At 35.7% G+C, this 24,173-nt stretch overlaps 1 protein-coding gene across 2 annotated transcripts; it reads right to left on the reverse strand.

The window, feature by feature from the left end:
- Positions 1–1,088: 1,088 nt before the first annotated feature.
- LOC106138233 (serine/arginine repetitive matrix protein 1) lies at positions 1,089–23,864 on the reverse strand. Of its 2 annotated transcripts, XM_013339331.2 has the most exons (19): positions 23,791–23,864; positions 23,408–23,612; positions 22,687–22,842; positions 22,093–22,156; positions 21,290–21,346; positions 20,393–20,466; positions 18,736–19,456; positions 18,131–18,208; positions 16,065–16,167; positions 15,089–15,223; positions 13,391–13,553; positions 12,645–12,784; positions 11,842–11,987; positions 11,057–11,306; positions 10,218–10,306; positions 8,946–9,013; positions 8,096–8,161; positions 7,043–7,387; positions 1,089–3,384 (listed from the first exon to the last, which is right to left on the reverse strand). In XM_013339331.2, exons 1-19 carry the CDS (start codon positions 23,799–23,801, stop codon positions 3,253–3,255), a joined length of 3,003 nt encoding a protein of 1,000 aa, XP_013194785.1. In that variant the 5' UTR covers positions 23,802–23,864; the 3' UTR covers positions 1,089–3,252. The 2 variants fall into 2 exon arrangements, with proteins under 2 accessions (XP_013194785.1, XP_013194786.1); XM_013339332.2 differs by lacking the exon at positions 18,131–18,208.
- Positions 23,865–24,173: the final 309 nt, after the last annotated feature.

Raw genomic sequence — 24,173 nt, forward strand, 5'->3', positions numbered from 1 at the left:
CAGTTTTACAAATTACTGACTGACTTTGTTATTTTTGTCACTCTTAAGACTTTAAAGGTGTATATCAGAAAGAGACGGATTTATTTACTATTTAAAACAGATACAAAAAGAAAAGATGTTATATCCACACTGATTTTTTTAGTAATGCTTCCATATTTTATATACTTGCTATGTTTGAAAACCGTTAACAATTTTAAGATAATTAAAAATTCGCAATGTCAAATTTTATCTTACACTAATTATTATATATATAAAATCACAGGGTCAACTATCTTATATACAAAAATTAAAACAATTCGTGAAATGCCTGCATAATTTTATTTGAGATCTTAAGGATAACAAAATAATAAACATATATTTTCGTATTTAATATATTTAGGTTATACAATTTACGTAATCCTAAACTAGGTTGCCCACACAAAAGTATATAATGTGCAGGCTGGTGGTTATATAACCTTCCTAATTAAAATATATAATATAATTATATTCTAATTATAACATCGATGAATCGATTTCCTTTTAATTGTGTAAGTTTGGTAAGAAACTTAGCTATTTTATTACAAAACGCTTTAAATAGGAGTAATGAAGGTAAATTTTCCCCAAATTTTTCAATACGTGCTGGGCGTTTTATTTATCATAAACGCAATATTGCGCTGAGAAAACCTATAAACTTAAGATATATACTTTAACCAATGCACGTGTGTAACAACCTTATAGAATTAAAAAATAATAGGACACATTAAACATTAAATCGGTATCTTAAGAATAATATTTGAAGTATACCAGATTATGTGACTATTTATAGTTATACAAATGTATTTACAAGAAATGTGTTTTACAATTATGGCAGTATTTGGTTATCAGATACCTATATGTTTTTAATGAAGGTACGACTTTGTGAAGTGAAATATATTAAAACATTATTTAGACTGACTACAACAGTTAAATTATACCAGCTTCATAAAATTCACTTATTTTAGCCCAATTAAATGCTTGGTTTGTTTATTTTCGTAGAACAAAATTTAATGTAAAGGGAGAGCTAATAAAAAATACTTTTATCTTATTTTTATAATGTTTTCAATGTGTAATAAGGAACTTAATAATATTATGATCGAATAAAACCGAATACAGTTATAGCCATGTAATATATAATCTTATTGATATTATACGTAGAGTTTATTATTATAAATAAGTAGAAGGTAGAATCATAGAATATAACTTTGTGAATTTTTTCTTTTAATTTCAAATACTTATGAAAAAGAAAACATTGTCATTTTTCCAAAATGACCAAATTTGTTTTAAAAAGCATAATAGTTGACCCATAGAATACATGAAAATATTTATAATACAATTCAAAATGCACTATTTTTTTTCCGGGCATACCCTTGCGTGGGATTAAAAAAATATTTTCTCACTAAATCATCTTTTTCAATTTTTAAGAATACAATTAACCCTACTAGCCAACCCTAAAAATGTCAATATGCTGTATTTTCAACGGACCACGACATTAGAAACCTACATCTCAAAATGTATTACATTATAACAAAAAAGAGAGTATAAAATTAGTTCAAACATGGGTATGTTATATAAAAAAATTGAATTAAGCGGAAAACGTAGTTTATTTTTAGCAATTAGCTGTAATCACAAAATATTAATTTGAAAGACTATACTACTATTTACTGAGATAACATTCTAAAGATAAATTTCAAATTTTGACAGCGCATCTGCCAATCACAATGCAGACACTAAATTACCAAATTGTGATTGGTGCAAGATTTGTACAATAATATTTCGACATTTTAAGTGCCAATCCGCTAATTACAAGATTAAGTGTGTAATTCACTTAATCTTGTAGTTGACTAAATGATTAAGTAACTAATTCTGACAAGATTATCATTAAGGAAGTTCTTTTTTTAGGCGATGAGCTAGCAACCTGTCGCTATCTGAACTAATATTCCATCATTAATCCACACGACCGAACGTGGCCTTTCAGTCTTTTCGAGACGGTTGGCTTTGTCTACCCCGTAAGTGGTAGAGACGTTATATAATAATGTAAGTAAATGCTATTCAACTTGCCTAAATTAGTTACTGAATCATTTAAGGCGACTGAATTAATTAAAGAGAAATCTTTTTAAAACTAAACTTCCTTCCATTATTTTACAAAGTGTTAAACAGAAAATTATTTCTAACACTTATTGCATTACACTATTACAACAAACGTGCGTCCAAATTACAAATTTTCTTTAGTTAACTATTCAGGAAACATTTGGCGTGCCTCAAGGGAATATACCTGGTCCTACAGTAATTATCTACATCAATCATAATTTTAAAATACAAATATTATTGCTTTTTTATCAACCCAATCAAATATCAAATAACCGGGTATTCACGAACGTAATAAGGCATATGTCTTATCTACTCTCTTTGTCTGAGGTTAACCAAGGATAGAAAGAGAGATAAGACATAATGCATTGTAAACGTTCGTGAATAGTTTCCCACATTTCATTCGGATTGATTTTTTAAGGGAACGATTTTTTTTTTTTGTAAACAAACGCTACCTTCATATTATTATGCAAATAAAACGCAAATTTCTTAACCAAAATGATTTAGTATTCTAATTTACTGGCAAAAATAATTAGAAAGTATATAATTTTCTCCAACCAGTGTCAAAATATACTTAAATCAAAAAGAGGCCGTAGCCCCAAATAAAATGACCTCTATCCTAACAAAACCTTACACATGTATTCTTAAACATACAACTTAAATTTTTTATTCTTGTTTTCACCCTTCATGAGAAAGGTTTTCATGAATATTTTTCAGTTATCACAAAAAAATAGACTTGAATAATTCTTACAGTCATTAAAAACATTTATTCAAGATTTCTAATTTCACAAAAACCAATAGTAACTATAATTCTTACATGCCAAACATGTATTTAAGACAACAATAAGCCGAGCCTGCTTCTTGACAAAAATTTTAGAACATATCAAATTTTAAAAAAAAGGAAACCTGTAATATTTATTCATTATTACATTATTTTTGTTATTATGTAATATAACTTAAGGCTGCATTTACACAAAATTTTAGAAAAAGTCTAGTTTAACAAAAAAAAAAACGACAAATATCGATTAATATTATTTTTTTTTTACATCAATCCGATATGCTTGTTTTTTTTTTACAAAATTTTATAACATTTTCTTTCTATTTCCACAAAAATCCTCTGTTATTTTTACCATTATCTGTCACGCGTATTCAAGATAATTTAACGACGAGCCTGCTTTTCGATACCATTTTGTTGTGAAACTTCTTCTTGAAGCTCTCAGCCGCGCCCGTTGTTTTAAAAGTTATCTTCGCTGTGCACGCCTCCTTATCCAAAATAAGTGTCTGCAAGCAATCCGAGGGTTCAGTGGTATTTATCCTTATTTTACTTAGCATTACTTAAATTAATGTTTATAGCTAAAAAAAAAATTACAAACATCAAACACATGTGCAGTGTGTCCTGCAAAATTGCAATTTGCTAGCGAAAATGTTTAAATTTAAAAAATATTTAAACACTTTATACAACACAAATATAACATTTTAGACATAAATATAATATATATGTGTATAGAGACTTATTATTTACTGTAAGACATAAAAATATTTAAAAAAACATCGGCGTTTATGTTTTTACAATTACTTCAGTACATATAACATCCAATTGCAAAATATTGAATAGTCTTATATCATGTATTAAGTCAATTATCTATTTATACAATTAAATATATTTTACTTTATAATATCACAGAAGAAGACTAGAGAAATTAACTAAATCACATGAAAATGTGCGGCTTTCTTCTAAACATATAAATAAACCACACATAATGTTTAAACATCGTCATATTCACGAACAAATATAATTTTTTGACAATTTGTTTATCAAACTTTGTTTCATAGAATTATTAACAATTATGTTATTCGAGCGTTAATTACAATTACAATAATTATAAGAGTGTATTTATACACTTATAAAGGTGTATATAATTGTAAAACTTCGCGATTTCACATATATAAATTGGTAAATGAAAATTAAATTCAGATTGTATGATAGATTTATATCCTATTAACAATATTAGCATATTTAATTATTTTTTTACCTAAATTATAACAAATGTCTTCAAAAATGACATATAGCTGTGTTATAAAGAATAAATATCACAGATAATATTATAAAGTATTATATCATCATCAGAATATGAAATATGGAGTAACTTTAATATTTCCAAAATACGAATACACTAACTTTTTTTTACTAATTAATCCAAATGACATAGATATTTGATATTATTGTAAAATAATACTTTACTGTGACATATCAAATAAGGTAATCATTATCATATATATATCATTGCAGTTTGTTACCGCTTCTTCTGCACTGACGCCTTGGAAGCGGCAGTAAACTTAGTTTTTAAGTAATTTATTTGACGTCAACCAATGTTGTTAAACCATACGACAATTATTAAGCGATATATAGTATCCTATAATAATGAATAAAAATTTTGAATTTTTAAATTTGAATTAAATCAACGATCAATCAAATAAATATAAGTCACAGCCATTCCGTACTGACCAATTGACTGACTGACAGTTTTAATAAAAATTATATAAAAAGTAAAATAAAGATATCTTCTTTTAAATATGCAATACGATAGCAATCTGTGAGTATTCCTAAGTCTTTCTTCCTCCAGGCTTCAGTCTCGATTGCATCCTCATCGCTCTGGAGAGGAGCCCGGGGTGTGCCTGTGACCATGGATCCTGGATTGGGTGAGTCAGGTTTTTACACGAAACGACTTCCGTCTGACCTCCGCAAACCTAACCCGTATTGGATCGATCATGGTTACACATCCTGTTGCCTGAATGTGCAGATTTCCTTACGATGTTTTCCCTCAGCGTTAGAGCGTCGGTTAGTATTCAAACTAATGTACGTAACTTCGAAATAGCCATTGGTACATGACTGAGGTACGATTTGAACCTGTGCCTTTCTACATATATATATTTTAACGTATGTATCACAGTCACTTTCAACATTTTCACATATCCCGACAGAGATAGCATATATCACTTATAATACCATGGTGAGAATGTTTAGTTTGCCAAATTGATTGAGTATTACAATTATTCTTTGATTTTAAAAATAAACTTTAATATATTTTTTTTTTAAATCAAAGATTTTATACCTATTTGCGTTAACTTGTAAGGTTTTTAACATCTATATATGTATAAAAAAAGATAAATAGAGAAGAAATATATGTGCTTAATATAAAAATATTAATTTTTCCATATTTCTATTCAGAATGACTAATGGTATGATGTTACGGAAAAAGGTAAAAAAATATGAACTTTTTTTTTCTTTTCGTTACAAATATCACGTACACAATCTTAAAAAATTATAATGTTCAATACCAGTTGAATATTCAAATTTTGTACAGCAAATTATTTTTTGCAGTGTGATTACCAGCACTTTGGAATATGGGTACTCAATCTCTTTCTCAGATATGTCGTAAAAAGTGACAAAAGGAATAAGCATTCATCTTGTGCAATCGTAAATATGCAAAAATAAATACGATTTTCGACACAGAGAAATATAGGCAGGCAGATAAATTTGCTAAAATGTTTTAAGGCCATGTAAAATACCACATGTTGTGATTATGTTATTTTTAATACATAAATGTTACTGTCACCTCTTACCTAATATTGTTACGAAGCATCATACTTTAACTATTCAAGAGTAGGGCATGTAATATCCGAAGGTTTTAAAATCTGATATTAAGTTCTCATTCATTCAAATAATCACGTTAATATCCCTTGCGGGGTAGACAGAACCAGCAGTCGTGAAAGGCTGACAGGCGACGTTCAGCTGTTAGGCTTAATGATAGAATTGAGATTCAAATAGTGACTTGCAACCTGCAAGCCCATCGCCCAAGTGTTTATTGAGCCTATCCCTTAGTCGCCTTATACTACATCACTGAGAAAGAGATGTCCTATTCTTTTTTCTACTGATGCCGGGAACCACACGGCACGAACAAACAGAAAGAAAAGGAAGAAGATGTATAATTATAGGTTACATACAACATAATTTAGAAAATATAAAAGAATATGATGTAAGCGATTACCCTTTTAGGCGATGGGCTAGCAACCTCTCACTACTGAAATCTCAATTCTATCATTAAGCCTAACATCTGAACGTGGCCTGTCAGTCCTTCAAGACTGTTGGCTCTGTCTACCCCCAATGAATAAACGTGATTATATGTTATATTTATTTGTAACATTTTCATTTCAAAAAAATCAACACAGATACAATTAAGTAGTACACATAGTTTCAAAAGAAACAAATCACTTGCAACATGGCGGACTTATCCCACGAACGGATAAGTCCGCCAAAAAACAACTTTTTTTTTACCATTTTCCGTCACTCAACTTACAATAACAAATAACATCTCACAAGACACACGGCTAACGATAATATACATATATACAGGGTGACTTTTAATTCAACTGCATAAATTTAACTATTAAGTCATCTAAAGGATATTTAAAAACGTTAAAAGCAAAATATCGGTTCATATTTCAGAAAGTACGAAAAAAAAAAAGTATCAAAATCCACGATCCTAAATACGTCATATCACCCCGGCCGGCGGAAAAGCGACGCGTAAGATTCAGAGGTCAACGAAACGATCCATTCAGCTGAGCGATCTCGACAACTCTGTACTTTACTTGATCTTGATACTAGGAAAATAATTTATTTTTCAGACATTTATTTACATGTTTAGTTTTAATTTCTTTTTGTAGTATTGGTCTGTATTAAAGCGTGTGACGTAGTTTTTGAGGGATTTTTAAATGTGAAAATGATGACGTTTAATTTAAATAAAAATAGGCTCAAACGGCTCAGAAGCATGGGTATAGTCTATGTTTAAAAGGATGCAGTAGTTTGAAATGTCACCCTGTATATATATATATATAAATATAATATCGTCACCCGCCAGCCCCCCTTAAAACTATTTACCTGCAAATCGGCGCCGGCCAAAGTCTTCAATCTTGTATCCGTTATGCCTTCGGGCAAATTGCTCACCATAGCTATCATCATCTCGTCATCAGAATCCGATCCGTATTCGACTGTCGGTTCGTCTTTTTTCACTACGATCCGATTTTTATCCGATCCGATCGCCGTGCGCACGGCTCGACTGAATATACCCGGGTTGGGTTTGGACGGATCCGTTTTTTCGATGCGCGCGAAAACGGATTTCTCTTTTTTCGACGCGAATTTCGTTTGCAGCACGACGCGCCGGTTGGCGAACGCCTGCTGCGGCTTTCTGTCGTCGTCCGCTTCTGTTTTATCCATTTGTTGTGTCTGTGGAATTATTTGATTGGTTGTTGATTGATTTGTTTGTTTAGTGAATAATATGTAAGGTACAATATATATATATACAACAATTGTAATTAATAATTAATTTACTATTAGTGGCGCGTGGTTCTCGGCACTAATAGAATAGGACCACTCCGTCTCTTTGTCATGGATGTCGTAAGAGGCGACTAAGGGATAGGCTTAGGTATAAACTTGGGATTCCTCTTTCAGGCGATGGGCTAGCAACCTGTCACTTTTTCAATGTTAATTGTATCATTAAGCCTAAAACAGCTGAACTTGGCCATTCGGTCTTTTGATGACTGTTTGGCTCTGTCTACCCCGCAAAGGTACATACCCGCAGAGACGTGATTATACGTTACGTTAATTAATAATTAACATAAGGGTCCAAATTTAAATAATAAGTAATTTAGTTTGTAGTTGAGAAAGTTGACTTTATGTATTTCAATTAGCTCATTTTATTATTAGTACAGTTAAATTATATATTTATTTGTTTATTTATAATTTTAAACCCGATATGTATGTTGTTATTTTTCAGTCAAATAAATTGACATTATTAACATAGGCTACCTATTATTTGTTTAAATTCCAATTTTTCTATTCCCCTATAACTGTTTGTATGTATGAGCTAACCTCGGAAATAATTTTATACCTGTTTGAATTATTATATTCATTTTGTTAATGAAATTCACTCACTTGTTTCCTATCGAAAATTATCCTTTGCCGTGATTTATTTGTGTTCACTTCCGTTTTCTGTTTAGTCTGTAATTATGAAATAAATAATTAATAATCATTGTTGCCGTGTGGTTCCAAACCCTTGAATAGAATAGGACCACAGCCATCTTTTACTCGTGGATGTCGTAAAAGGCGACTAAGGTAATGGCTAATAATAAACTTGGGATTCTTCTATTAGGCGATTGTCTAGCAGCATGTCACTATTTGATTCTCAATTTTGTCATAAAGCCATACAGCTGAACGTGGCCTTTCACTCTTTTCAAGGCTATCGACTCTGTCTACCCCACACGGGATATAGACGAGACTACATGTATATATATGTACGTATATAAACACATAAGCGTAAATAATATTTTCATTCATTAACACTAATAGCATAATTTTTAATCATTTTTATTAATTAGTTCTACATTCATTCATGTTTTTTAATGTGGACAATGTGCATTCGTCCACGATTTAGATTTAAGAGATCTATATTTGTAAATTGAGGTCCGATGAAAATGCTGCAGTGTAGTTTGTTCCGCCGCTTCTTCTACACATGCGCTTTGGAAGCGGTAGTAGTTATAATTAGATTTAAGTTATGTGACGTCAATAAGTGATACCTTGTATCCAATTTTGAAAATAAATCTATTCTTTTCTAATAGCAAATTTGTTTTGCATCATCCACATTCATAACTGTCTTCATGCAAACTCGTCAGTTTCGGGTACTCTTGACCTGACATTTTGCCAGAACGTTTCCGATTTGATCATCACATCTTGATGATTGATCGCTCAAGGTATTATAAAGTTACCTTCACGATCATTAACATACCTTATTGTTAGTGTCATTGTCATTGTTAGGAGTGGAACTGCTGGCTGCCGCGCGGCGTGGAGGAGACGCTGTTAATCAAACAAAGAAAAAACATTAAAATCCATAAAAAAAAAATCAATAAAATAGTAAAAAACAAAAAAAATCATGCCCATTGCTAAGAATCGAACTCAGGCACTTGATTTGAAAACCGATCGCTCGCCAACTGAGCCATTTTGGCGCTAAAAATATGCATTAAATTAACATTATCGACGGCCTCTGTGGCGCAGCGGTAATAGAGTTGTCTGTGACACCGGAGAATTCTGATTCGAATCCCGGTCAGGGTGAGAAACGAACTGTGTGTGTGTGTGCGTGTGTATGTGTGCGTGTGTATGTGTGCGTGTGTGTGTGCGTGTGAGCGTGTGTGCGTGCGTGTGTATGTGTGCGTGTGTGAGTGTGCGTGTGTGTGTGTGCGTGTGTGTGTGTGCGTGTGTGTGTGCGTGTGAGCGTGTGTGTGTGCGTGTGTGTGTGCGTGTGTGTGTGCGTGTGAGCGTGTGTGTGTGCGTGTGTGTGTGTGCGTGAGTGTGCGTGCGTGTGTGTGCGTGCGTGTGTGTGCGTGTGTGAGTGTGCGTGTGTGTGTGCGTGTGTGAGTGTGCGTGTGTGTGTGCGTGTGTAAGTGTGCGTGTGTGATTGTGCGTGTGTGAGTGTGCGTGTGTGATTGTGCGTGTGTGAGTGTGCGTGTGTGTGTGTGCGTGTGTGATTGTGCGTGTGTGAGTGTGCGTGTGTGATTGTGCGTGTGTGAGTGTGCGTGTGATTGTGCGTGTGTGAGTGTGCGTGTGTGAGTGCGTGTGTGAGTGTGCGTGTGTGAGTGTGCGTGTGTGAGCGTGCGTGTGTGACTGTGTGAGAGTGCGTGTGTGATTGTGCGTGTGTGAGTGTGCGTGTGTGATTGTGCGTGTGTGAGTGTGCGTGTGTGTGTGTGCGTGTGTGATTGTGCGTGTGTGAGTGTGCGTGTGTAATTGTGCGTGTGTGAGTGTGCGTGTGTGAGTGTGAGTGTGTGAGTGTGTGTGCGTGTGTGATTGTGCGTGTGTGAGTGTGCGTGTGATTGTGCGTGTGTGAGTGTGCGTGTGTGTGTGCGTGTGTGAGTGTGCGTGTGTGAGTGTGCGTGTGTGAGCGTGCGTGTGTGACTGTGTGAGTGTGCGTGTGTGATTGTGCGTGTGTGAGTGTGCGTGTGTGATTGTGCGTGTGTGATTGTGCGTGTGTGAGTGTGCGTGTGTGAGTGCGTGTGTGTGCGCATACCCGGGCGGTCGGTGAACACGATGCGCTGCTTGTGTCGCGGCGCCAGCCTCGCGCGCAGGTCGCTCGGCCGCGGCGCCGGCGACTGCTTCCTGGTAGATACAGTGATATAGGTTACTGTTATAAATCCTTTATATATACGGGACAAATCACACAGATTGAGTTAGCCTCGAAGTAAGTTCGAGACTTGTGTTACGAGATACTAACTCAACGATACTATATTTTATAATATATACTTATATAGATATACATCCAAGACCCAAGCCAATCAGAAAAGTTCGTTACTCATCATGCCCTGATCGGGATTCGAATCCGGGACCTCCGGTGACACATACAAGCGCACTACCGCTGCGTCACAGAGGCCGTAATATATATATACACTAGCTGTCTCGGCAAACGTTAATTTGCCATATAAATTTTTTTAAAGTAATTTCTAGTTAATAAGAATGTTAAGGGTGGACAACCTTTATCACTAAGGCATCAGTCCCGATGGCATCCTCACTCTGGAGAGGAGCCCGGGGTATGCCTGTGACCTTGGATCCTGGATTGGGGGAGTCAGGTTTTCACACGAAGCGACTCCCGTCTGACCTCCGCAACCTTTGCTGAGGAATCTGATCCGTATTGGATCGATCTTGGTTACACATCCAGTTGTCTGAATGTGCAGGTTTCCTCACGATATTTTCCCTCACCGTAAGAGTAGGTATCGGTTAGAATTCAAACTAACAACTAAATTTCTTGATGCGATTATGTTTATAAAAATTACCTACATCAAATCGGGGGAGACACACACACAATTGTCTAATTTTAGTGAACAAAAAATGATAAAAAAAATCTATACTCACTTAGTTTTCTCCTTAAACCGTCCAGAATCTTCGTCGTCCGACAGAATACCATCAATATCGCCCAAAATCAAATCCAAATCGTCGTCGCTATCCAGCAACTTATCCGACGACTTGTCTTTGGATTTCTCGATAGGTTTCTCGTTTGGTTTCTCGCCGGATTTGTCCAGTTTCTCGGGCAGCGGCGGAGTGAGCGCCGGCTCCGGCGTGTCGGCGGCGCGCGGCAAGTCTTCGCGCGGCGGCGTTAGTGTTTCTGTTTGGCGGGAAAAAGAATGTTTAATAATTTACTTACTAACTTTTCTAACTTTAAAACTGATTTTATATTAATAAAAGTATTTTCTATTACATTTTTTTGTAAATGGAAAAATCGTTATCATCTTGTCTGTAAAAATGTTTGGCATTGAGATATTTTTATCCTAATTAATTAATTATTAAAAAATATATGGCTTCACTATGAAATTGAGATTCAAATAGTGATAGCTTGCTTGCTTATCGCCTTATAGAGGAATCCCAAGTTTATAAGCCTATCCCTTAGTCGCCTTGTACGACATCCCTGTGCAAGTGCCGGGAACCACACGGCATTACAAACGGAAAACTGAAGATGCATAAATCTTTAATTATTTTTAAACAACGCACAAACCATAATTGCTATCATTGGCGACTAAGCCTTTACTACATTAATGAGAAACAGAAATGGAGTGGTCCTATTCTTTAGTTTCGGGAACCACACGGCACAAATCTATTTCTAATTCGTATTTTTTTTAAAACAAATTTTAATAATTTCTCACCACTGGTAGAGTTGACCTCGGCACTTCTAACCGGCGAGCGTTCTCTTGCTTTCTCCTTTTCAGTGGAGTCCGGTTTGACTTCCGGTTTGTCTTCCGCCTTTTGGGGCTTCGGTGGCTCCCTCTCTTTCTCTTGTCTCTCGCGATCCCTAAAATTTAAATATATAAATTTATATAACTTTAATATTTAACTTAAAAAAAAAACTTATATTTAGAAAACACTAAATTTCATTAAAATAGTTTTGATTAAGTCGCTTCACGCGTATGTCCCTATGTTGTATATATGCCTTAATCTTTCAAACTACACAACTGACTTTGATGAAGTTTTTTTTTTCTAAATCAAGGTGCCGTGTGGTTCCTGGCACTAATACTAAAAAGAATAGAACCACTCCATATCTCTCCCATGGATGTCGTAAAAGGCGACTAAGGATAGGCTCATAAACTTGGGATTCTTCTTAAGGGGTACGAGCTAGCAACCTATAATTTTATATGAATCTCAATTCTGTCAGTAAGCCAAACAGCTGAACTATCAGTGTTTTCGAGACTGTTGGCTCTGTCTTCCCAGAAAGGGATATAGACGTAATTATATATATGTATGTATCTTAAATAAGTTTAATTATTCATATTTATGCACACGCCATACTGCTCCTTCATATCTCCTCTCACGGGTCTACTCGTAGAGATAAGTAGCACATTTGTACTACTATTACTGTATTAAATGCTCCTGTATAATCTTTGGTAGACATTAATAAAAAAAAATAGCTTTCGCAGCGTGTGTGAACTGTAAAAAAACATTGTTTTCTCACCTATTTCTCGCCGCATCCTCATTGTTTCTCGCAGTCTGAGTAGCCGCCACTGCATTCTTCCGCCGTCTGAACTCTTTCGCTCTTAAAACTCTCTCTCTAAGATTCTCTTGTTCACGCATACGGCGGCGGTATTCACTTTCCTAGAAAAAAAAATATATTTAATTAGTATTCTTATCTAATACATACATACATATGGTCACGTCTATATCCCTTGCGGGGTAGACAGAGCTAACAGTCTTGAAAAGACTGAATGGCCACGTTCAGCTATTTGGCTTAATGATAGAACTGAGATTCAAGTAGTGACAGGTTGCTAGCCTTTCGCCAAGGAGAAAAATCCCAAGTTCATAAGCCTATCCCTTAGTCGCCATTTACGACATCCATTGGAAAGAGATGGAGTGGTCCTATTCTTTTTCCTATTGGTGCCGGGAACCATACGGCTTATATACCCATACGGCCGCGCAACGTTATGTACATTAGTTTAACCACTTATCGATGATCTCACGATGAGGGAAAAAGGGATGTGTAACCATGATCGATCCAACACGGGTCAGGTTCACCTGCAAAGGTTGCGGAGGTCAGACGGGAGTCGCTTCATGTAACAACCTGACTCCCCCAATCCAGGATCCATGGTCACAGGCATACCCCGGGCTTCTCTCCAGAATAGTGAGGATGCAACCGGGACTAAAGCGAAAAGACAGAAGTCTCAAACAAAATTCAGTCAAAATGCATACAACATTAACAGTTACCTCGTCTCTAACGGGCGAAGTCCTACGTCTCTCGGGGCTGCGGCGCGGTGACAGGGATCTGCGGCGGTCGCGTGTTTCTCGCGGTGGTTCTCGGGATTCTCGCGGTTCTCGGAGTGTTTCTCGCGGTGGTTCTCGAGGGGAATCCGGCGATGGGGTTCTCATACTGTAAGACAAAGAGATATTTTATTGTAAATAAATAACTTACGAGAAATTAAGTAAAAGTATTTTAATTAACGTGCCGTGCAGTTCGTAGCACTTTACAATAGGACCACTTCACTTTTACCCATGGATGTCGTAAAATGCGACTATGGGAAAAGCTTATAAACTTGAGATGCTTCTTAGAAGCGATGGACTAGCAACCTGTCACTATTCGAGTCTCAATTCCATTATTAATCCGTACAACTGAACGTGGCCATTTAGTGTTTTCATGACTTTAAGCTCTGTCTACCCCTCGAGGAATATAGACGTGACTATAGACTGTCATGAGGGTAAAACATGTTAGAACACTATTTTAATTTTGACATCTTAAATACATTTACATATATCCTATGTACATATGTTTTGGCAAATAAATTTATCTAATCCGCGTGGAATAGTTATTTTGAGCATCATTGAAGCCCTCAAGGATGAATAATTTTCCCCGATTTATTTCACATTCTCCATTATCTCATCGCTCCTAATAGTTGCAGCGTGATGTTACTCGTATATAACCTAAAGCCTTCCTCGATAAAGTTCTATTCAACGCAAAAATATTTTTTCAATTCAAACCAGTAGTACCTGAGATTAGCATTCAAACAAACAAACAAACTCTTCAGCTTTATATTATTAGTATAGATTCAAACCAGTAGTGCCTGATATTAGCGATCAAACAAACAAACTCTTCAGCTTTATAATATTAGTATAGATTCAAACCAGTAGTGCCTGATATTAGCGATCAAACAAACAAACTCTTCAGCTTTATAATATTAGTATAGATTCAAACCAGTAGTGCCTGATATTAGCGATCAAACAAACAAACTCTTCAGCTTTATAATATTAGTATAGATTCAAACCAGTAGTGCCTGATATTAGCGATCAAACATACAAACTCTTCAGCTTTATAATATTAGTATAGATTCAAACCAGTAGTGCCTGATATTAGCGATCAAACATACAAACTCTTCAGCTTTATAATATTAGTATAGATTCAAACCAGTAGTGCCTGATATTAGCGATCAAACATACAAACTCTTCAGCTTTATAATATTAGTATAGATTCAAACCAGTAGTGCCTGATATTAGCGATCAAACAAACAAACTCTTCAGCTTTATAATATTAGTATAGATTCAAACCAGTAGTGCCTGATATTAGCGATCAAACATACAAACTCTTCAGCTTTATAATATTAGTATAGATTCAAACCAGTAGTGCCTGATATTAGCGATCAAACATACAAACTCTTCAGCTTTATAATATTAGTATAGATTCAAACCAGTAGTGCCTGATATTAGCGATCAAACATACAAACTCTTCAGCTTTATAATATTAGTATAGATTCAAACCAGTAGTACCTGAGATTAGCGCATTCAAACAAACAAACAAGAAACTCTTCAGCTTGATAATATTAGTATAGATTCGAACGAGTAGTTCCAGAGATTAGCGCATTCAAACAAACAAACTCTTCAGCTTTATAATATTAGTATAGATAATAAAATTACCGTCTCCTCAGCCCCGCTCTGTTGGCGTGTATGAACTCCTCCTGCTTCCGAAGCAACTCGGCGTCGCTGTCGCGAGGGAAGCCGGGCGCGGCGGCCAGTTCGTTCTCAATCTCTATCGTTGTGTTCTCTATGTATCTGGAAGAGAGAGAGAGAGAGAGAGGAATAACGTGAACTCTGTTGCATCAATGATAATAACTCTAAGCGTTAATGTAGCTGTATTGCTATTACACTGAAATAAATATATCTTATATACAAAATTCTCGTGTCACAATGTTCGTCCGCGTGGTCCTCCCGGCGAAACGGCTTGACCGATTCTCATGAAATTTTGTGAGCATATTGAGTAGGTCTGAGAATTCGCCAACATCTATTTTTCATACCCCTTAGTGATAACACCCTTAACACTTTTTTTTTATTAGAAATTACTTAAATTTAATTTATATGGCAAAACAACGTTTGCCGGGACAGCTAGTATATAATAAAATATTAACTGACAGTGAAATATATAAATAAAATATTTAAATTGTAGTATACATTATTTGGATGTTAAGTAAGTGTACTTTGTTCCGCCGCTTCTAGACATCCGCTTTGAAAGCGGTTGTAGATATACATACATATGGTCTTTATCCCTTGCGGGATAGACAAAGCCAAGGATTTTAAAAAGACTGATAGGCTACGTTCAACTTTTTGGATTGATGATAGAATTGTGAATCATATAGTGACAGGTTGCTAGCCCATCGCCTAAAAGAATCCCAAGTTTATAATCCTATTCCTTAGTCGCTTTTTACGACATCCATGGGAACGAGATGGAGTGGTCCTATTCTTTTTTTTTATTGGAGCCAGGAACCACGACACTAGATACAATTACTACTACTTTATACAATTACTAGTAATTACGTTATGTTGATTTCAATGAGTGATACCTTGTACTCATACAATTTATTTAAATAAATCCATTCTATGATATGTATGTATTTACCTCTGCGGTGATCTCCTAAACTTCCTGGTGGCGGCTCTGGCAAGGGCGTTCCTCTGTTCCGCTATAAACCTCTCTGCCGCGTCGTCAATGTCCTTGATAGCTCCTGAGATAATTAATAATAAACATACATACATACATACAATCACGTCTATATCCCTTGCGGATAAAGTCCAGTCTCGAAATGACTGAATGGCCACGTTCAACTGATTAGCTTTTAATGATAGAATTGAGATTCATATAGTGACAGGTTGCTAGCCCGTCGCCTAAAAGAAGAACCCCAAGTTTATATCCCTTAGTCTATCCCTTTTTAATAATAAATATTTAATGTATATACTTGAACTTTGTTTATTAAATCTTAGTTTCCAAAGGGTACTTGAATTTTTACAGTGATGAAAGGAACCCTATGTCCCTCTCCGGACTCTTAATATAATGGTTTAAAGTTAACAAAACTATATCGTTAGAAATTATTGCAATAACGCCTTGCGGTACATATACCGCAAGGCGTTATTGCAATAATTTCTTTGTTGATATTAATAAAAAAAACCGACTCACAAAAAAAAAATATTTTAGTTTATATAGGCGCTGGGTGAAAAGTTGCTAACCTGTCACTATTTGAATCTCAATTCCATACAGCTGTATGTGGGTTATCAGCCTTTTCGAGACTGTAAGCTCAGTCGACTCCGTAAAAGATAAAAATGTGATGTATTTTCTACTATCTATGGCATCGAGCCTACTATATAATGGTATGGCTTAATTTTCATAAAACAGAATTTCGCATGCCACACCAAATATACAAAAATAAAAAATAAAAAATAAAAAAACAATTTTCATTACAACCAATTCACAATTGACAACCATTACAAACAAAGCAGCACAAACGTAAAACTGTATAGGAAAAAAAAAAAACAAAAAAGAAAAACTAAAAAAAAGCTAAAAAAACTAACTAATAGTGCACGAAAATTTGGTTATTTTTAAAAGCTTTTATTAGTTACAAGCTCCCAGTGCATATTCAGCACTTATCAAAAATTAAAAAAAAAACTCTAATTTATGAACTTCTTGTGTTACAGTATAAATAATTTAAAAAAATACACAAAAATATTGATAGGGGCATTTTTTTTTTCACAATAACATATATATTTTTTATTTATGCATATGTACTGAAATATTTTCTTGCGCTTCGTGCTTAAAAAAGAACTAAGTACTTAGGTATATATTTATAATCTATTGCAATAAAGAAACGAATGTCAAAATGGCGTCAAGTATTTGCAGTGACAGAACGTAGGGTTAGCAAAAAAAGGGTTTAATTAGTAAATTTTTTTTTAACTAAATCATTAAGCAATAAATTTTCTGTACTTTGTAAAACAGTATTAGAGTAAGAATTTGAAGAAAAAAGAAAACCTCTAATGACATAATCACCACGCAAAACAAAAGTTTTACAAAACAAACAACAGCTGGATTATTTTTTTTTGCATACAGTACCGCCGTGTTTGAGTAAAGGAGGCAATAGTGTGCAAGTGAGAGGTCGTGATTAGCTTCTTTATTGAAACATTTTATACAAGTGCAACTCAAAACTACTCATGCCATGCCATTTACACGTAAATTAAGAGTAAGAGGGAAAAGACGACCATTTAACTAACTTTAATATCCCATACGGGGTAAATAGAAAAATTTCATATAAAAAAATCTTTATAGTAATATTATAACAACCATAATCTGAAAAAAAATTGGAACAGTGATCATGACACCGTCTTTTCCCCGAAAATAACTTGATCAGTCAAAATGGGATCATGATAACATTAATTTAACTGGCATCGAATTTTCTTCCATTAATTTAAAATAAACCAATGTTAATTATGGCCAAAAAAAAATGTATTTAATTTTCATTTAGACCCAAATCTCTTTTGCACCCAAAATTTGGTCAATAGTTTCAAGATAAAATTTTCTAAGACTCAATCTTTGTGTAGCTAAATCTGTGTGACCCATTTTTGGTTTATCAAGATAAATCTCTTTTGGACCCAACATCTAAGCTATTGAACTAACAGTCGCCACTAAGGGTATTTCATTACCGAATTTGCTCTCCAACATGGGACTTAGCGGTGGCGACTTGATGATGCGGGTGGGTATGTACGCGGGCAGTGGCAGACCTAACATAATCATAGCAATTCTTGTTTATATTACTTATAACTAACATATTCTTGAGGTAAAGTTTTGAAAAATACAGTGGCATAAAAACGCGAAAGACTTAAAGTGAGTTACGAAAGATACAAAAAGAGTAGTATAATTTTTTTTTGACAGTGTAGACTAATTCATTATCGAATTAAAACAATTTATATTTAAACAGGGAACAATCATTTGGGTTTATTTGCACAATAACAACAAGAGTAGGTGACAGCATTCAGCGTAAAAAACTTTTTAAAAATTGAAAGCTTTAGGTAAATTTGGCATTTCAGAACATTAACCACCTAACCGTGCAAATCGTCATCAAATTGGAATTTCCGTATGGTTTCTTTTTTGTAACAATCTTAACTAAAACCTATTTAATTATTATTCTGCAAGTCAAATTGTTACACTCAAAACTTAATAGGGCAAGTTACTTGCCAATCTGTAAACAAGACAATTTTGTTTTCATTTATTGATAAAAACATGTTTTTTCCAATAAAAATGCACATACCTTCGACAGGAGGCTGGAAGGTCCCTTTGAAGTGCGGATTGATCAGAACTTTCTTCCCGGCCAATCCCCCGGGCGGCAAATTGGGGGGCAACTGGAGCGGCAACATCCTCACTTCCGGCTCCCTACCCCCTGGATTGTGGCCCATTGGCAGAGGCTGCCTTATAGTCACTTGTGGCATATGACTCGCATTATTAGGCGCTATTTCCCTGATCGGAGGCCCAAATGGCCTCGGTCCAAATTGACGAGGATAAAGGTTGAAATTCGGTCTGAAATTTCGCTCTTCGGGTCTAAATTGGAATCGAAAGTTGGGGCCAAACGGCGGATGGTCGGGTCTGAATGGAATTTCCGGCCCGAATTGCGGATCAGGTCTGAATTGGACGTTGTCGGGTCGGAGAGGGACATTGTCGGGTCGGATAGGGATGTTTTCGGGGCGGAATGGGACGCCCTCGGGTCCAAACGGTGGGTTTTCTTGCCTTACAGGTGAAGTGTCTGGCCGGAATGGCGGATTTTCGTTACGAAACGGGACTTCTTGTAACATTGGCCTTTCAGGGGACATCTTGGGTCGTATTGGTATAGGAGGGACAATAGGAACCGGGTCGGGTCTAATTTCCGGCCTGTCGGGAATGATTTCTGGCCTATCTGGTCGGATTTCCGGCCTTATTCTAGGGGGACTATGTCTAATTTGAGGGGGTGGGAACGATGAGCGCTGGTTGAAATTTGCCTGAAAACAAATTTAAGTTATAAGGTGCCATTTTTGATAATTTAGCATAACTGTTTCTTTTTTTGTAATATGAAATCTAAAGGCTTTTAGCCTTAAAAAGACTGAAAGACTACAATTAGCTGTATAGCTTATAGATGGAATTAAGATTCAAATAATGACAGGTTGCTAGTCGCCATCGCCTACAAGAAGAATCACAAGTTTATAAGCCTTTCCTTTAGTCGCCTTTTACGACATCCATAAGTGAGAATAGGATCACTCCGATCATATTCTTTTTTTATATTTGTGCTGGGAACCACACGGCAGGGTTAATAATGTTGTTAACATATTATTGAAGTTACAGTTAAGTAAGTTAAAGGTGTTCAACAGTTCATCATACAAATGGTAAAAATAAAAATTTATATCATTCAAGAGAAATAAATATCTTAAACCACAATATCGAGCATTTTACATATAAGATACATATCTTATATATAAAAGTCTCATGTCACAATGTTCGTTCCCATACACCTCCGAAACGGCTTGAGCGATTCTCATGAAATTTTGTGAGCATATTTAATAGCTCTGAGAATCGGTCAACATCTATTTTTCATACCCCTGTGTGATAAGGGTTGTCCACACTTAACATTTTTTTTTTTACTAGAAATTACTTAAAAAATATTTATATGGCTAAACGTTTGCCGGGACAGCTAGTATATACATATATATACTATATCGTCCGCGAGGAATCAATCCCGCGGGAACTCCGGGATAAAAAGTAGCCTTCATGTTATTATGGGTCTTCACCTACCTACATACCAAATTTATATATTATATCATCGTAATCGGTTCCGAAGTTTTTGCGTGAGAGAGTAACAAACATACTGACATCGTGACTGACATACTCACAAACTTTCGCATTTATAATATTAGTAGGATATACATATAGAGAGCACTGACCCTGACATAGCTCCTGTGGTAGGGATGCGGCCTCCAGGCGCCGCGCCCACGCTGACCCCTCACTATCACTTTGTCTAAAATCAAATTATACATTGTCATTCATACCTTACATTACATATGGTCACGTCTATATCCCTTGCGGGGTTGACAGAGCCGACCGTTTGAAAAGACTGAATGGCCACGTTCAGCTATTTGGCTTAATGATAGAATTGAGATTCGAATAGTGACGGGTTGCTAGCCCATTGCCTAAAAAAAGGATCCCAAGTTTGTAAGCCTATCCCTTAGTCATCTTTTACTACATCCATGGGATTTTTATTCATTCATTCATATAATGACGTCTATTTCCCTTGCGGGGTTGACAGAGTCAGCAGCCTCGAAAGACTGACAGGCCACGTTCAGCTTTATGGCTTAGTGATGAAATTGAATTTTTATTATTATATTTTAATATTAACAGGCAAAGCCAGCTGGCAAACGTATGCCATAGCAACGGTTGACATGATTTGTTTAGCAGAAAACATGAGATTTTATTGTAAAATATTTTTATTATTTGCTTTTCTTAAATACAACACTTTTCATTTGATTATTTCTCTCCTCTGCAGTTCTCTTTCTTTCTTCTTTAATTATTGTATTTAGTATATTCTTGAACATTCCACTATACTTTATACAATTATTATGGGACGTTTCAACATCACTCAATAATTGTCATATCTTTAGGCTTCACAATACTGGGTGACGTCAAAAAAATAACTCAAAACAAAAATCAGTGCCGCTTACAAAGCGTCAGTGAAAAAGAAGCGGTGTAACAAACTAAATAAAAGCTTTTAAAAAACTCAAACTAAATGAAAGCTTTAAAAGTCAGACTAAATAAAAGCTTTTAAAAAAATTATAAAAACTCACCCAACGAGTCGGGAATGTCACGTTGGCGCGGCGCGCGCCCGCGACCTCGCCCCGGCACTGCACAAACAAACATACGTTACTTTACAACATATATATCCCTAACGGGGTAGGCAGAGGTTTTCAGTCTTGAAAAGACTGAAAGGCTGTACATAAGTCTTTATGGAATTGAGATTGAAATTGAAAGGTTACTAACCCATCGCCTAAAAGAAGAATCACAAGTTTTTATGGAAAGAAACTATATACATGAGAGAACACTAGACATACATATAATCTCGTCTTTATCCGTTACAGAGGAGACAGGGCCACCAATCTAGCAAAGCCTGAAAGGACGCGTTCAGCTGTTTCCCTTAATGATGGAATTGAGATTATAATAGTGACACCCCATAGATATGAGAACATTAGGGTAACCTGACCACCTACAGGGTTCATTTTCTACACATTTCTATGCTAATGACTACAGTAGTAGCTAGAAGTAAATTGTACAATAAATAAATTAAATTTGAGCATGTTACATACAAAAAATCACACATTTTACCCAGAGAGAAAGGCAGAGACTACATCTTTCCACTTGCCACAGTCTCTGCATACTTCCTTTCGCTTCATTCACATTCATAACTCTCTTCATGCAAGCTTGACGGTTTCCGGTACTCTTGACTCTCTTTTGCCTGGACATCCTCAGTTTGAACATGTTCTTAATAATAAATCCACTTAAAATTGAAAAGACTGGCAATGGCCAACAAACTATGTTACTATTTTTAATAATTATACTGTGAATATGTTATTCAAACAATTCTTATACTCACTCGCACCGGGCGGGGCCATTTCTGAAGGCACAATCTGTGACGACTCTACAGGCACTGCCGCAGGCTGAAACAAACATACATGCATCAAGTATTTATCGCTTACGAGGTAGACAGGGATAAACTGAAGGGTTATGTTCAGGTGAAATAATGAATGCTTGAATTTAGATTCAGATTCGTCACGATAGAATGGTAACTTGCACTTGTCTACTCCCTTGATTCTCTTTTACAACATCTATAGAAATCCCAATAAATAAAATAAATGTGACTGAGTTTATTTGTTCCAGTATAAACTGTAGTTCCCTGAGATTTCCGAAAAACAAGTATTCTTTGTAGGCAGGTTAAATTTGTTGCTTTTTGTATAGATGGTACTAAATTTGTTGCTTTTAAGTAAGTATGTAGGTACTGTACATAATGTAGTTACTGATATGCTATATACGCGCAGGCGAAGCTGCAGGTAAAAGCTAGTATAATCATAAAAAAAGATGAAGTGGTCCTATTCTATAGTATCCAGAACTACACATCATATTTTTTATTGTTATTATAATGCTAATATTTTTACCAATATATCTTACAAACATCTGAAACAAAACTTACAATAGGAGGGGGCACCACCGCATGCTCCGGACCGTAAACCGGCGGCTGCTCGAACGGGAATACGTTGTGTTCCGGAAACGGCACGGGAGTGTTGGGCACTTCCACCGTTATGTTGGGCACAACACATTCTGGTTCCGGCAACGGTTGGTATGGCAACTAGAATTAAATAGTCACGTCTTTAGCTTTTGCGGGTAGACAGAGCCGACAGTTTTAAAACTGACTTCATGTATATTTATGTCATCAAGGATTGGTAGTCGAATTAGTAGGTGCCTGGTTAAAATGAGTGCTGAAAAAAAGAAAGGCCTAAAAGGATTAGTCAAAGTTCGACTTTATAAAACCATCAAGGTAATAAATGTGAATTTGTATGGAATTGTTACTAATAGGTGGCACTGATCAAATCACATACAAATCCATTTTTACTTGCTCAATTTGTTTGTTGAAGTAAAACTCATACTAACCCCTCATTTTGAATCCCACCTCAGACATATAGCAATGACCCAATATGAGTTAGATTTACCTGCAATAGTTGCGGAGGTTATGAAATCCATGGGTATGATGGGGACATCATACTAATGGACTCTCCAGTCACTCCAGTGGCCCTATTAAAACGTGCCGGGAACCATACGGCACGAGTGTCAAAGTGACAATAAAACATAACAATTTTAACACAATGTTGACAAGATTGAATAGACATTTTCATAGTTTAGTAAATAATACTTACCGGTGCATTATACTCCAAAGAATGACCAGGAAACTCGTTGGGTATCATTTCGACATTATTCACGTAATTGGGACCCACTGAAGTGGGCACATTTTGTGAGGACCCACTCTCATAGTCATCGGCCAAAAGCTGCTCCTCTTCCTCATTTCCAAGGTTATAGTCAGCGAGGCTCTGGTCACCGAGATCATCGCCTAACAAATCCTCACTGAAAAAATAATAGGTACGCACGCGTCAATCAAATGCTTCGTCGTTTCACAATGTTTTTACACAAATAATAAGCCAATAGGGATTTATATTTTGAAATAATCGCAAAATGCTGTAAGGCGCAACTAATTTTGTGAAGGGTTAAATTTAATAAATAGCAAGAAATTAAAAACACTAACTTGTCCGACATGTTGTTCCAAATAAATTTCTTATTCGTTCTTGTCTTGCTTTTTGATGCTTGCAGTTCAGTTTGCTCGACTATTTGACATTGTGTTGACATTGACATATGTGGTCGAGGCATATAAATGTAGAGGTATAATTTCATGTGGGCGTTGCCATCGTGCCAAAGTTATGACTTGGAGGCTTACCACGACGTCTTATAGCAGGACCTAAATTGAACTGCACTGCTTTTTCGTACCATGACATCAATTATAAGCAGGCCTGCGGCAGGTCTGCTCAGTGAACCGTTCACCATTTTTTTTATATAGAGTTTTCCTACCACAACGGCCACTTTTGACAGCAGGAATTGTTTCTTGCTCGTCGCAAATGTCAAATAAAGCGA

This window comes from Amyelois transitella, chromosome 26 (assembly GCF_032362555.1).
Source record: "Amyelois transitella isolate CPQ chromosome 26, ilAmyTran1.1, whole genome shotgun sequence".
In the NCBI taxonomy this organism is placed as follows: Eukaryota; Metazoa; Arthropoda; class Insecta; order Lepidoptera; family Pyralidae; genus Amyelois; species Amyelois transitella.